This window comes from Aotus nancymaae, unplaced genomic scaffold (genome assembly GCF_030222135.1).
Source record: "Aotus nancymaae isolate 86718 unplaced genomic scaffold, 86718_ANA_hifiasm-v0.15.2.pri h1tg000009l, whole genome shotgun sequence".
NCBI lineage: Eukaryota > Metazoa > Chordata > Mammalia > Primates > Aotidae > Aotus > Aotus nancymaae.
Window position 1 is genome coordinate 6657964 of NW_026988420.1, and position 16483 is coordinate 6674446.

The 16483-nt window shown below is 40.4% G+C and overlaps 1 protein-coding gene across 3 annotated transcripts in view; it reads left to right on the forward strand.

Moving 5' to 3' along the window:
- Positions 1 to 1800: 1800 nt before the first annotated feature.
- MPHOSPH8 (M-phase phosphoprotein 8) overlaps positions 1801 to 16483 on the forward strand; it is a 45983-nt gene continuing 31300 nt past the window's right edge. For all 3 annotated transcript variants that reach the window (XM_012441961.2, XM_012441966.2, XM_012441976.2), the window contains exons 1-3: positions 1801 to 2093; positions 9992 to 10147; positions 15255 to 16103. In XM_012441961.2, the coding sequence (XP_012297384.1) occupies positions 1884 to 2093; positions 9992 to 10147; positions 15255 to 16103 (1215 nt within the window). In that variant the 5' untranslated portion in view covers positions 1801 to 1883. The remainder of the gene's footprint in view (positions 2094 to 9991; positions 10148 to 15254; positions 16104 to 16483) is intronic.

Consider the following 16483-nt stretch of genomic DNA (forward strand, 5'->3'; position numbering starts at 1 on the left):
AGCCACTGTGCCTGGCCTTATATAATTTTTAATTGAAAACTTTTACCATGAATATATGTACTTAAATTTTATTTAAAAATACATAAAAGCAGAGAACAGTATAATGAACCCATTAAGATTTAAAATATTTAAAATATTGCCAAGTGTTTCATTTCAAATTGTTATAAATCTACAACAATCTTCTCCTCCTTTTTCTTTTATCTTTAACTGGAAGAAACAATCAGTTGTCCAATAGGATATCCCACATTCTGTATTTGTCTGACTGTTTCCTTTTCCTCCTTCCCCTTTATTCTTTCCTCTTTTCCTCTTCATTCTTTCCTCTTTCCCCTTTATTCCAGTGTAACTGGAAATGACACTTAAAGGCCCGAGTATATTAAGGACCAACATTTTTGTCAACAGGAAGCATACAGTCTGGTTATTCCACTTTCAGTAATGCTAACATTGATCAGTGGGTTTTCAAATGTGAAGCTAGATTTTCCCCTACAACCAACAAATAATCTGTGGATCTATAATGCCTTGTGAATATCCAGTTCCTCATCACCCTGTCATATAACGCTTTGCTCCCTGGATCTTTTGCACACATTATTGTGATTTTTCTAACTCTGACTTTCCTTCTATATTTATCATCTGGAATTCTGTAAAAATGAGCTTTCTCCCATCCACTAATTTTATGGTTGTAATATTTTTACAGTTTTTAAAATACATAATTGTTAGCATTGCTGTGTGTCTTCCTGGAACTCCTTCCTGTGGGTACTAGGAAGACATACTATGCTCTACTGATCTTTGTGTTCCTGTAAACCATAACATCTAACAAAATTTAATGCTTGCTATAGTGATGGTTACATAGGATGTATTTAATAAGCTCAACAATATATCATTGAGTACTATCTGATTAAACCTGAGTGGAAAAAAAATCATTGAGTCAACTCAAAGATCCGGTGATCCTCTCCGAAAGGATTTGCTGGACCATAGATTATTCTTCAGTTAAAGCTCAGAACCTGGCAATGAGGCTTATCTTACAAATTAAGTCCACTGTTCAAAGAAACAAAAACAGAAAGCTTGATGCCATAAAGACTTCCGCATATCCGAAAATCAAAGTAAGAAAAATATATTATCCTTAAGTGTATTTTCCTAAGCAGTATTTCGCTAACTTTGGGTGGCGTAATTTTTGTCAACTCTTCACAACCTGAACAAATACTTTTAATCACGTCTTTCTCCGCTATTTTCAATGAAAACGCAAAGGGCACTAGAACTTGGAAAATGGACGCTTTTTAGGCCGCTAAATTTCCTTGACTTTAAACAACACTCATTGAAATATAAGAGCACTATGAGTTATATTTCATTGGATCATCCACACGTGCTAAATCATATATGACTTCTGGGAACCCGTTTCGCTCGGCTGGGGTTTCGGCAGCAGCGGAGCTCCCTTTCCTAGAAAGTCCCCGGCTCTGGCCCTCCCGGGCTTCCGCGCCTGAGGCTTCCCTGCCGGGGCATCGGGCGCTGTCAGGTCCTCGGGGCCGCCCTCAGCCCTGGGACCCCCTCCGCCGGATCCACCCTACCCTCCCCAGCGTCGCGCGGCTCTGCAGTCTAGCCCACTTCTCTCTCACCCTTGACCTTTTCCGCTACACCCCCAGAAAGCCCCCACGTTCTTCCGCCCGGGCTGCCCCGCGCCCCGCCCACCTGCTTCCCGTGGGCTACGCGGAGCGACGCCGCGCCCGCCTTTACGTGATTGGTTTTTCTGCCTGTCACTCTAGGGTCCGAAGCCCACCATTGGTCGGCTTCCGTCACGCCGCTGAAGCGCAGTAGGGCCGAGCGCGGAACGCTAGGAGCTGCTGGGGTGTGTGTCGCAGCGGGTTTTCTCGGCAGTTTGCGGAGCTTCTAGGATGGAGCCGGCTCCGGAGGGAACGAGTGTGACCGCAGTTCCTGTGTCAGCTGCCGACAGCACTGTGGAGTTGGCTGAAGTCGAAGAAGGAATTGGAGTAGCCGGTGAGAATGATTCAGCCGCGAGAGGAGCGGAGGCCGTTGGCGACAGTGAGGAGGACGGAGAGGATGTGTTCGAAGTGGAGAAGATCCTGGACATGAAGACGGAGGGGGTACGTAGAGGGGCCCCGAAGAGAGCCTGGGCAGGGAGCTGCGGGCCTGGCGGGGAGGACGCGAGCTGGGAACAGCTCGGGCAGACCCAAAACACGAGCGGGGGAGGAATGTGACGAGCTCGACGCAAGCCCGCGAAATCGTGGGAAAAGCGAAGTGACATTTCCCAGTGCACTCCTAGGGCCGAGTCTGTGAGGGAAGCTTCACCAAGTTTTGGAGGATTGTTTTGACTGAAGAGACGGAGCAGTTTGGGATGTGGTATGTAGTGATGACAAGGCTGCAGGCAGCTGGTGACGGACTTCTGTGGTCCTCAGTATTTAGGTACATGGTTGGAGCTGCTGCTCTTTGGAGTGGTACGGTAGTGAAGTAACGCGTCTCGTCATGGTTCATTGTCCACGCCTTCGTTCCAGTGTTTTCCAAAACCGTAACCAACTCGTTCCTGGTTTAAAATCTGGAATTCTCATTTGCCCTCGGAGTGAAATCTCAATCTCACCCATAGGGTGGCATTTAAAGGCCTTCAGACCCTGGCCTGCATCATCCCTCTCTCCTCTACGCGTTGTATAGATCGCAGCCACACAGAAATACTTGGAATTCATCACACCATGCCTTGGTGTTTAGTGTCCTCCCGGCCTGGACAGTTCTATGCCCTCTTCTGGTGAAATCTTAATATTTCAAGGCCTCAGGGTCTAGTTCACTGGGAAAGCCTTTTTTTTTTTTTACCTTAATCTCTACAGGGTGAGGAGCTTTCTCATCTCTACCCTTTTTACATTTTGTGTTGACCTCAATGAAGGCATTTAAGCCTGTATCGTTCTTTGTCTCTCTTGCTACATGTGGGCTTCTTCAATCCAAGGGGAAGCATGGATAATAAGAAAATAATCTGTTTCTGTAGATGGGTGTGAGGTAACCAAAGGGCCCCACAGTGGTCATTCTCCATGTTGTATTCTTTTGTCTGTTATTTCCCATTGGTCACATGCTGCCTTGTGTCAATTTTTTGCCCATTCATTCAGCATTTTTTTTCAACTACTGTATGCCAGGTGCTGTGTTAGGTCCAGACAATACAGATTAATTGAAGCATACACAGGTGCTGACAGTGGAAACTTTTCCTGTATGTGGGGAGTTAAGTACTTAAGATCTGATGTCATTAATATTGTCATTTGCAATAAAGATAGAAATGTTTTTATGTATAATTTCTCCAAATATATTGTAAGCACCTCGAGGTGAAAGAAGGAGCCACTGTTAGACTGTTTCGTATCACCTGCATTTAACACAATACTTTTCGCACAGAAGGTATTTGAAAAATATTTGGCTAGAAGGTTAAAATCTTTAGAATTAAGATTCATTCATTCATACAGTTTTTAATTTTGCCAGTCTCAAAGAAGTCTAAGCACTGTATACCTAAGGTCTCACCAGTCTGAAGAGGGTGAAACTAAAACACATATATGTGTAAGGCAGTTATTCTTTAGTGCTGTAAGTTTGAGTTGAAGTTCTTGCATTTTTAGGTGCCCTTGTGAAGGAGTGATTTTTAAGATGAAGGTGATACGGTTTGGCCGTGTCCCCATCCAGAATCTCTTCTTGAGTTGTATTCCTCATAATTCCCACGTGTCGAGGGAGGGACCAGGTGAAGGTAGGATCATAGGGGTGATTCCCCCAATACTGTTCTGGTGATAGTAAGTGAGTCTCAATTTGGTGGTTTTATAATAAGCCTCTGGCATTTCCCCTGCTTGCATTCACTCGGTCCTGCTACCCTGTGAAGAAGTTGCCTGCTGCTTCTTTGCATTCTGCCATGATTATAGGTTTCCTGAGGCCTCCCCAGTCATGCTGAACTGAGTCAAGTAAGCCTCTTTACTTTATAAATTACTCAATCTTGGATATTTCTTCATAGCAGTATGAGAACAGACTAATACAAAAGGTTTTAGCAGAACAGAACTATCACAGTTTTCTCTTTTACTGCAGAGTGAGCCAGCTAGTTGGTTAGCCACCTAGCCATTGACAAACTTAAGGGTCCTGCTAGCGGTTTGTTAGATCTCCTTATAGTCTAGGGATTTAAAATTTATAATCAGAAACACTTAGAATTGATTCACTTTTTACTAATTCATAGTATTTCTTAATTCTAACTATATGTATGAATAATTAACATAAGAACTGTGGAAATATATACATACACCACCATTCCAACCCATATATCATTATTTATAATTTACTTGGGGTAGTAGAGTAAGCAGAGAATTAAATTCTAATAATGTATATTGGTTAATTTCCTTTTTTTTTTCTCTCTTGAGACAAGTTTTCTGTTACCTAGGCTAGAGTGCATTGGCATGATCATGGCTCCCTGCAGCCTTGACCTTCCAGCTCAAACAGGCCTCCCACCTCAGCCTCTTGAGTAGCTGGGACTATAGGTGTGTCCTACCTCAAGTAATATTTTAATTTTTTTTAGAGATTGGGTCTCCCTATGTTGCCCAGGCTGTTCTAAAACTCCTGGGCTCGAGTGATCCTCCACCCTTGGCCTCCCAAAGTGCCGAGATTTATAGGTGTGAGCCACTGCACCAGACCAATTTTTTTTTAATTTTTCTAACAAACATTTTAAACTATTGCTCTAGTGTATATGACCTGTTAGAATAGGGGCCTGCCTTTTAGTTTGGCTCACTGATTAGGCTAAAGGAAAATAGATGACTTCCAGAATTTTGAAGTCAAATTTATAAATCCTAGGGCTATCATGCAATTTCCTAATATATGGCAAAACCCTGGACAATATTTGGATCTACATGACTCCTATACAAAGATGTGAAATTCAGAGATTTTTATCTAAATTTGAAATTCCAGGATTTCATACTGCAGTGCTCCTAAAACTCAAAAGGTTCCTGAAACATAGTGACCACATTCAGTAACTATTTGTTGAATGAGTGAATGAATGAGGCACAACTGCTGAAGTAAAGGCTAACAATTATCAGTAAATTAAATCTGGAGCTATAATTAAGATATGCTCCTTAATACTTGAAAATTTTTCTTAATACCCTCATCAATTAGATGAAATTTCTTGGTAACTAGCATTAGATTTATAATTGTGTTAATGTAAAAGGTAGTTTTCTAGTCTCCAGTGCATTTCTGATAATTTAAAAATTATCAGAATTGTTGTAAGAATTAGATAGACTCTCGTATACCTTCACCCAGATTCTCCAGTTGTTAATCATTTATCTATTTATCTTTTTTCTCTGTATATATACATTTTTTTCTGGCCCATTTGAAAGTGGCATTCTTTTAAGGGCTATGTTGAATAACGCATTTGCCGCTATTTTTATGCACACACACACACAAACAAGATCATTTTTTTCCCCATGACCTGTTACTGATAAAACTAGTGTATTCATTCACTGTATGATAATAACTCTTTGTATGATGTTTATTCCAAAACCGAACATACTGCTTTCTTTTAGGCAGTTCTGCATACTATTGACTAAGATTTCTTTTTCCCCGTTCATACAAGCTTCTTAACTGTGCTATCTCACCTTTAATTTCTTCAGTTTTATTTATGCCTTTACAGAAGCTCTTACAAAGTTGTATACAATAGTTTTCCTTCTGTATGTTATTTTCCCCAAAAGAATACGCATATATTCTCAATGGATAAAATCACCATCTTCCTACCCATTTCATGTAGCTGAACAGTAAAACTGTATTGATATGCTCTTAACTATTACTTGAAAATTTTAAGGCTTTTCAGGCTTATCTTTAAAAGTTAAGATTTTGAGGCTGGGCATGATGGCTTATGCCTGTAATCGCAACACTTTGGGAAGCCAAGGGCAGGCAAATCACCAGGTCAGGAGATCAAGACCAGGAGATTTAATAGCCTTTTGTCTTTGATAGCCAACATGGTGAAACCCATCTCTACTAAAATACAAAAAAACTGGCCGAGCATGGTGGTGCCCGCCTGTAGTCCCAGCTACTTGGGAGGCTAAGATAGGGAAATCGCTTGAGCCCGGAAGGCAGAGGTTGCAGTAAGCCGAGATCACGCCACTGCACTCCAGCCTAGAGACAGAGCAAGACTCTATCTCAAAAAAAAAAAAAAAAAAAAAAAAGTTAAGATTTTGAGTCTTTTTTTTCTGGCATTTCTTGAGTTCAAATTATTCTTAGTGTTCATACTTGATCTTTCTACACAGATAATGATTGAAGGGCAGTGTGGGTATGATTGAAGGGTAAAATGAGAGGGAGCGGTTCTTGGCACTCTGCTTGGAAAGTTTATTGCCTTGGTGGTGGGAGGGGGGAGAAAATTGGGCAAGTGTTAAGTGTGCAGCTAGAATGGTGCTCTGCAGTTCATGTTGACAGTCAAGTTTTATATTATTGATTCTCAATGAGATTAGGTATTGAGCAGAAAAGATAAACCAGAAATCTGAAGAAGCAAAACTTTGGAATATATATTACAAAGATTTAATAACCTTAAAAAGTATTAGAAAGAGATATTCTTATAGATGAGCAAGAAAATGGGTAAAAGACAACAGGTAATTTAGAGTGTTGTATTGTGATTATGTATACATAGCATAAAATTAACCATTTCTAAGTGTATAGTTTAGCAGCATTAATTGCATTCACTCAGTTGTGCAAACAACACTACTATTTCTAAAACCTTTTCATCTTTCCAGAGACTCTGTAGCTATTAAACAGTAGTGGTACTTGGTCTTTTTACACAGATGACTGAATGATTTAAGGGCAGTGTGGGTGTGATTGAAGAGTACCCATCCTGCGTACCTCAAGTCCCTGGTAGCCTCTAATGTACTTTCTGTCTCAATGAATTTGCCTATTCTAAGTACCTCATGTAAGTGGAATCATAAATAGCCTTTCGTGTTTTGCTAGCATAATATTTTCAAGATTCATCTATGTTACAGCATGTGTCAGGATGTCTTTCCTTTTTAGGGCTGATTAATCCATTGTATGGGTAGACCACATTTTATTCATCAACGGACACTGAGGTTGCTTCCACCTTTTGGCTATTGTGAATAATGCTGCAGTGAGCTTTGGTGTACAAACATTTGTTTGAATATTTGTTTCAGTCCTTTTGGAATTGAAAATAGGAACTACCTTTGGAATTGCTGGGTCATAGGATGATTCTATGTTTAAATTTTTGAGAAACTGCCTGACAGTTTTTCATAGCAGCTATACTATTTTACATTCCCAACACCAATGTAAGAAGGTTCCGATTTCTCTACACATCTTTACTAATGCTTGCTATTTTCTGTTTTTTGTTTTTTTTTATGGCCATTTAAAGTTGTGAAGTAGTATCTCATTTTGTGGTTTTGATTTGCATTTCCCTAAGGACTAATGATGTTGAGCGTATTTTCAAAAGTTGTGTTTATATATTCTGGATATTAATTCCTTATCAGATATATGATTTGCACATACTTTACTCATTCTGTGGGTTATCTTTTCACCTGATGATAATGTCCTTTGTTGCCCAAAAGTTTTATTATTTATTTATTTATTTATTTTTGAGATGGAGTCTCGCCCTGTCACCTGGGCTGGAGTGCAATGGCGCAATCTCGGCTCTCTGCAACCTCTGCCTCCCGGTTCAAATGATTCTCCTGCTTCAGCCTCCCAAGCAGCTGGGATTACAGGCCCCTGCCACCACACTGGGCTAATTTTTGTGTTTTTAGTAGAGACGGGGTTTCACCAGTTTAGTCAGGCTGGTCTCAAACTCCTAACCTCAGGTGATGCGGACGCCTCGGCTTCCCAAACTGGAATTACAGACGTGAGCCACTGTGCTTGGCCAAGTTTTTAATTTTGATAAAATACAGTTCATCTATCTTTTTCTTTTGTTAGTGCTTTTGATAGCATATCGAAGAATCTGTAGCTGGACCCAGGTTTGGCTGGTTGCCACTCAAAAGCCAGACACAAGAGACGAGGATTGATGAGAGAAAAACATATTCAGAAAGCCAGCAAAATTGAGAAGATGGTGGACTATTATCACAAAGAACATCTTTTTTTTTTTTTTTTTTTTGTAAGAGACGGGCTCTCGCTATGTTGCCCAGGCTGGAGTACGGTGGCTATTCACAGGCGTGATCCCACTACTAATCAGCATGAGAGTTTTGACCTGCTCCGTTTCCAGCCTGGGCCGGTTCACCCCTCCTTAGGCAACGTGGTGGTCCCCTGCTCGTGGGAGGTCACCATATTGTTGCCGAACTTAATGCGGACACCCGATCGGCATAGCGCACTACAACTCAGAGCTCCTGGACTCAAGACATCCTCCAGCCTCAGCCTCCTGAGTAGCTGGGACTACAAGCATGTGCCACCGTGCCCAGCAAGAACATCTTAAATTTTAAAATTTACCCTAGGGGAGCTGGCGCAGTGTCTCACACCTGTAATCCCAGCACTTTGGGAGGCTTAGGCGGGAGGATCACTTGAGGTCAGGAGTTCGAGACCACCCTGGCCAACATGGTGAAACCCCATGTCTACTAAAAATACAAAAATTAGCTGGGGATGGTGGCACGAGCCTATAGTCCCAGCTACTTGGGAGGCTGAGACAGGAGAATCACTTGAACCTGGGAGGCGTAGGTTGCAGTGAGCCAAGATCACGCCACTGCACTCTAGCCTGGTAACAGAGCAAGACTCCCTCTGAAAAAAAAAAATGTACCATAGGTTTTTATTTTTATTTTAGTAGTATTTTTGAGATGGGATTTCAGTATGTTGCTCAGGCTAACTTCGAACGTTTGGGCTTAAGGGATCCTCCCGCTACAGCCTGTCAAGTATTCGGGTCTCCAGGTGTGCACCACCACGCCTGGGTGCCACCAACCCTGGAAATGGCTAGTTTTTTTACCCCATTGCTCTCCTTTCTGGGAATTTATTCTAACGACTTAATCAGAGATACACAGGGATATTTCAGCTTTATTTATAAATACAGAAAAATGAGAACAGTCTAAACTATTGTAACAAAGGGAGCATTTTTGTAGTATTTTTTGTTATATTTGTATGATGAAATAATTTTAAGTCACTAAAAATCGTATTTTTGAGAAGTGATATAACAAAAAGTGATTGATACATAAGTGAAAAAGCAATGTTAAAAGTTATCCTAATGTTTTTAAAACATTCTAAATATGTGTTAATAAACGTAGTAGGTGAAGGAAATAGATCAAATTGTTATCAGTATCTGGATGACTTTTATTTGGTTCTTCCTATTTTTCATTGCTTTTGAAGTATTACACACCATTTTATGGAATCAGAATAGGACCTCAGTCTTTGGTTTATGGAAAATAGATCAATGATACTGCTTTTTCTTTTCTTTTTTCTCTCTCTCTCTCTCTTTTTTTTTCCACACCAGGGTCTGGCTCTGTTGCCCAGGCTGGAATGCAGTGGCACCATTTTGGCTCACTGCAACCTCTGCCTCCTGGGCTTAAGTGATTCTTCCACCTCAGCCTCCCAAGTAACTGGGACCACAGGTGCACACCTCCTTGCCCAGCTAGGTTTTTTTTTTTTTTGAGATGGAGTCCTGCTCTTTTGCCCATCCTGGAGTGCAGTGGCCCAGTCTCTGCTCACTGCAGTCTCCACCTCCTGGATTCAAGCATTCTCCTGCCTCAGCCTCACAGGTAGCTGGGACTACAGGCACATGCCACAGTAATTTTCGTATTTTTAATAGACACACGGTTTCAACATATTGACCAGGCTGTTCTCAAACTCCTGGGCTCAAGCAGTCTGCCCACCTCGACCTCCCAAAGCGCTGGAGATTAATGAGCCACAGCACCTGGCCGATACTTTTTTTCTTAAGCCAGTTTTCTCAGGAGATGGATATACTTTATAATGTGATAATTCCCATTTAGAAGCAGCTTTCAAGTTCTTTCATGTCTTCTCAGCAGTTTGCTTTTTGGAAATTTAATCAAGTTAATGACCTCCTTTATTTGCCTGCTTTTATTTTCTGTAACAGGGTAAAGTTCTTTACAAAGTTCGCTGGAAAGGCTATACATCAGATGACGACACTTGGGAGCCTGAGATTCACCTGGAGGACTGTAAAGAAGTGCTTCTTGAATTTAGGAAGAAGATTGCAGAGAACAAAGCCAAAGCGGTTAGGAAGGATATTCAGGTACCATGTTTTGTCTCCTATTTGTTTTTATGTATATAAATTTATTGTAAATTTTAACTCTTTTAAAGTGTATGTAGTAAATGATTTACAAATAATAAAGTGTACAATATTCTTTAGTGTAAATTCCATGTAGCTAGTTCTCACAGACTGCTTTCAGTGATTTTTGCTGGGTTCTTCCTTCTGTACCCAACCTACAGTTGTAATTGACAAGCAAGAATAGTTTGGAGATGAATATTGATATTTTCTTTTAAGTTAAGAGTAAGTCCCACTGGTCAGTCTGAGTTCCCACTGGTCAGTCTGAGTCAATTAAAAAAAAAAAAAGAGTAAGGTGAAAGTGGAGAAAAAAGAGACATGCCAAACTATCATTTGTTCATCCATGATGTAAGCAACTTGTTTTTGTATATTTTATATTAATTCTGTGTTATTAACCTATGTCTTATGCCTGCTTTTTTTGCTATTTAAAACAAATTATATGGTGAGGACCTGGTTTTAAAAAAAAACAAAAACTTAGAACTATCTAGTGAAGATATCTTACATTAAGAGAATGATTCTCATTACTTATTTTATAGGCTTAACATTGATCTTTCTCCCTACAATTTAAGTTTCAACTATATTTTTAAAAATACTTAGTCTTTTTTTTAAATGACCAAAACAATCTTAGTTTTGACTGTGTGTAGTAGTTGTTAATAATAATGGCAGTAACAGAAGTGGCTGGCATGTACTGAGCATGTGGGCACACTACATAACTACCACACACTGGGTCAGCACACAGGTTTATAAGTGAAGCAATCACTTAGTAAAACAGGTGTTATTAGTATGTACACATGAGTGATTTTGGGGAAAGAACTGGGAAGGTAGGGCTAGGTATCCATCTAAAAAAAGTGAAGTATAACTAAAACAAAAGAATTGGCAATGTAAGTCTCTACTTTATTCTGGACTCATTTCATGAAGGATTACTTTATAAATATTATAAAAAGTACTGAGAATTTTGCTTAATAACTTTAAAAACATATTATTAAAGGCCCTGCCATTGTAGCATAGATTTTCAAAACTGGTTAAGAGTATAGCTCCTTGGCTGTATCATGACTCAGTGGGTGAACTTGGATTAGATACTTAACCTCAGCTACTCTAAATTCCTCTAAGCCTCAGTTTCCCATCTTAGACCATATACTAGAGTGCTGACCGCACTTATGTAGTATAAATGCTCATTGTGCTTAATAATTTTTAAAACATGTTATTAAAGGCCTTGTCACTATAGCTTGAACAGCAGGCATGAACCACCACACCTGGCTAATTTAATTGACCATGAGTTATTTCAAGCTAAAATAAAAACAAAGGAGGTACCATTAAATATCCATGTGTGTGATATGGTCCAGCTCTTCATTTTTTAAAACTATTGAAAATCTACAAGTAAGGTGACTACTGATCTGTCGTGAACTTTGAGTGATGTTATGTAACACTAATGGACTTCTACTGACCTGTTTTGTCTACATTGTTCGCTTTTATTTTTTCTTTTTCTTTTTTCTTTTTTTTTTTGAGATGGAGTTTCGCTCTTCTTACCCAGGCTGGAGTGCAATGGCGTGATCTTGCCTCACCACAACCTCCGCCTCCTGGGTTCAGGCAATTCTCCTGCCTCAGCCTCCTGAGTAGCTGGGATTACAGGCACGCACTACCGTGCCCAGCTAATTTTTTGTATTTTTAGTAGAGACGGGTTTCACCATGTTGACCAGGGTGGTCTCGATCTCTTGACCTCGTGATCCACCCGCCTCGGCCTCCCAAAGTGCTGGGACTACAGGTTTTTCTCTTTTGAGTAAACATGAAGTATCTCATATGGGCCAGACGCTTAAATAGTTACAGTTACAGAAAGATAGGTAAAATCTATTTTCTGCCCTTGAGCTGCCTTCAGGTTGTACATAGATATATGATTTTTTTTCTTTTCTTCTCATTTATTTTTAAATACAGAATCTTGCCTCTGTTACCCAGGATGGAGTGCAGTAGCACAGTCATGGCCCACTGCAGCTTCAACCTCCTGGGCTCAAGTGATAATCCTCCCACCTCAGCCTCCCAAGCAACTGGGACTGTAGGTACACCCCACCATGCCTGGCTATTTTTTTTTTTTTAGAGACAGGGTCTCTCTCTATGGACCAGGCTGGTAGTGAACTCCTGTCCTCAAGTGATCCTCGCACCTCAGCCTCCCAAAGCGTTGGAATTACGGGCATGAGCCACTGTGCCCAACCTGATTTTTCTTTTAAAATTTTTACCATATAGTAATAATTTTGCTCTTTGCCCTTCCTTTAAAATAATCTTTTATTAATACATATTTAGAAAACAAATAGGGATATTTTTGGCACCAGTAGATTCTCAGAGATTCTTTTATTCAACATGTTACTATTGGTGCTAAAACTGTTGCACATTTATCTGGGAACCCCTTCTTGCCAGCCCCTGTGTCCTGGTGCTCTCTCTCAGAGTAGTACTGCTCTCCTTTTTGACACAGTGGCACATCCCAGCCTTAATAAATCAGTGCTGACCTCTGTAACTCAGTCTGTCACCACAGAACCCTGCATGCTTTCCGTTTTCCTACCAGGAGAACTCTGGTCACAACCCTCATTCACTAAATCTTACAATACAGAGAGATTAGCCCCAGATTTGCTATGCCCTTTCTACTGCAAACAACAAACAATATTTATCAACCTATTTGATAAAGTTCCACATTTATTTGCAGTTCTTTTTGTTCTTAGAATATATTCACTGTTTAATGTTCAGAAGAATATATTCACTGTTTAATGTTACTTGCATTTTTTTCTGTATGGTTTTGTTATCAATTTGATAAGCAGGTTCATTTGTCTGTTTGTATTCAGTTTTAGGGTTCCCCCATCCTTGCTGATGTAGTTTTGTTGAGTATGTAAAATACTTAATGTGTTTTAAAGAATAAAAGTAGAAATTAAGTAGGACCTGTCTTCTCCCTGCCCTCTCTCTCCCTCTATATCTAATTTGAAATACTGTCCTTTACTAAGTTAATAACTATAATGGGCAAGCATAATATTCCTTTAATATGTTCACCACCTCTCCCCATTATTTCACTGTAGCTTGTCAGAACATTTAGTCACACGTACTGCAGTCTCTCTTATAACCTCATTCAGTCTTAGTTCTAGAAGCAAATACATAATTAATGCTTTCCACCAGTCCTTATGGTGATGTTTATCCAGTCATTTTTGGTTATTTGAAGCTCATGCTTTAGTACAGGGCTTCTCCAAATGTGGACTCTGGCAGGAGTGTCAGTCCCCAGTGGGGGTGGATGCAAGAGTCTGCAACCCACCTTGTGTTGGAAAGGCTCATGAGAACAATATTTGCTGAATTCTTGTGTTTCCTAACAGTTTGTTGGCAGTTTTTCTCTCTGAACGCCAGTTGCAGATTCCTTGGTGCACATTTTCTTTTCTCAGGTGTCTTATTATGTTAATCCATTGTCATCTGGCACAAAACACTGCTCTTGATGACCAATTGAGTTTCTTTGTCTAATAAGTGACTTGGATCTTTTTGCATGATGCTCCAAAGTTTTTGTTTGTTTTCTCTACCGTTTTATAGGCATGTCTTTTTGGCATGCTTTTATTGTTTTTAGGGTAGTCAGTTAGCCTAGCTAACTTAAAAAAATTTTTTTTAGATCTTTTTGTCTTCTCTGGCCTACTTTGTTTGGAATCCAATCCTAGCAGTTTTTCCTCCTTGTAGGGCTTGGTTCTGGAATTCCTGACCAGCTTCCCTGGTCCCTTTTGGGAGTTTGCAGGGCCTGGGAGGGGCCATGCGGCCCCACCCCACTGCTGTACTCTCAGGCACTAACCACCTGGGCCTTTCCAGATTGTGGCCTTCGCTTCCCCTGAGTGACTGTCCACACTGCACGGGCCTCACTGCTGTTTTAGTATTGGTAAGGCCTGCATGGTGTGGACTTGGGACTTAACAAACTAAAAGCTATCTGTGGGGGAATTTTGTTTGGCTCTCCTACTTGCCTTGTTTTTTATGAGGTGATTCAGGCAGATTGAAAAGGTTAAGCTAGCGCCACCATATTCCTACTTGTTAACCTTGATGGCGTCCATTTCTTAGGCGGTGTAGGGAAGACATTTTTAAAATATATCTATCTGGCTGGGCGCTGTGGCTCACACCTGTAATCCCAGCACTTTGGGAGGCTGAGGCAGGTGGATCATCTGAGATCAGGAGTTCGAGACCACCCTGGCCAACATGGTGAAACCCCATCTCTACTAAAAATACAAAAATTAGCAGAGCATGGTGGTGCATGCCTGTAATCCCAGCTACTCGTGAGGCTGAGGCAGGAGAATCACTTGAACCCAGGAGGTGGAGGTTGCAATGAACCAAGATCACGCCACTGCATTCCAGCCTGGGCAACAGAATGAGACGCCATCTCAAAAAAAAGAAAAAAGTATATGTATCGTTTCCTTCCCATCTCTTCACCCCCAAGTCATTTAGGATAAGGTGGTTTTGGGAAATGGGAACTGAAAATACTTTGCATAGTGTTTTTGTGTCTATACAAGTACTTTATTCTTAAGTTTCTGTTTTTCAATTCTAAAATAGGAAAATATATTTTCATAGGCAATATTTTAGATAACACAGCCCATGAATTTGAGAAGTAAGATTTGTGTGCAGTCTTGCTCCATACATAACTGTCAAACCTAGGAGCAAAAAGAACATTGCGGGACCCAGGGTCTTAGAAAACGTTTTTTGTTTGCATTGGTAACTACTTTGTTGGCAGCCAAGACAACCTGTAAGATTACTTTCTTGGTGGTTTTGGAAATATTGAAGTTCAGATTATTTACAACCTACCATACCTGAGTCCACTCACTCCTACTTTCAGTTGGGCACTCAGCAGCACTGAGTTTCTGTGTGCCCCTCCTTTCTAAACTCACACTTGCCCTCATCACCAAGACCTGTTTGCTAAGTCAGAGATAGAGGTAGCATATGATTTCAGCTTGGTTAAGCAGTTTTAAGAAGTTGGGATTCTGCTTAGGACAAAAAATATTCTTACCAGATTTCATTGGTACCGCTTTTCAAAGCCTTTAAAATTAATATGTTAATGAATATTTTAATCTTTTTTTTTTTTCAGAAGCTATCCTTAAATAATGACATATTTGAGGCAAACTCTGATAGCGATCAGCAAAGTGAGACAAAAGAAGATACTTCCCCAAAGAAGAAAAAGAAAAAATTAAGGCAGAGAGAAGAGAAAAGCCCAAATGATCTGAAAAAGAAAAAGGCAAAGGCTGGAAAACTAAAAGACAAGTCCAAACCAGACCTGGAGAGCTCCTTAGAAAGTTTAGTTTTTGATTTAAGGACAAAGAAAAGAATTTCGGAAGCCAGAGAAGAACTAAAGGAGTCCAAAAAGCCCAAAAAAGATGAAGTAAAAGAAACAAAGGAATTAAAGAAAGTTAAAAAGGGTGAAATAAGAGATTTAAAGACGAAAACAAGAGAAGATCCCAAAGAAAATAGAAAAACAAAAAAAGAAAAATGGGTCGAATCCCAGATGGAATCTGAATCAAGTGTACTTAATGATTTGCCCTTTACAGAGGATGACAGTGAAGGGCTACTTTCTGAGAGCAGAGAAGAGAGACAAAAAACTAAAAGTGCAAGAGAGAGAGCAGGGCAGGACGCAGGGCTGGAGCTCAGCTTTGAAAAGCCCCTGGATGGTGCCTTGAGTGCTGAGGAGGAAACCGATGTTAGTGGCAGGAGGAAAAAGAAGACCCCGAGAAAGTCTGAGGACACTAGAGAGAGCAGGAAGCTAGAGAACAAGAACCCTTTCTTAGAGAAGAAAACTGTGCCTAAAAAGCAGAGGAATCAAGACAGAGGAAAAAGTGCTGCAGAGTTAGAGAAACTGGCACCTGTGTCTGCCCAAACTCCAAAGGGCTGGAGGTTGAGCGGGGAAGAGAGAAGCCTCCGGTCCACTGACTCAACCGAGGAGGTAAGGGCCACAGAGGCATCAGAAAACCCGTGTTGAGTGGTCAAGACGTTTCACAAGCGAGGAAAGGGCAACAGCCAAGCTGTAAGAAAGTGTTATAACCATGAGTGGTTATAAATGAAGCTCCTCCATTGGACCCTGCGGCTTATCTCTTAGTCTCTGTCCTGTTTTCTCTTAGAATGATTATGACTAGAAAATTAAAGGCTAATTTCTGAACAAAAATCAGGATGGTTTTTAGAGGTACTCAGATGATATACGGAGCACTGTATACTCAGGTTTATAGCTTCATCAGCTGCTTTTATTAGCTTTTCACATCCTACTTGGTTATTTCCCCTGTTGTCTTGAGTATACCACTATTTACTTAAATAATAGGACAAAAGTAC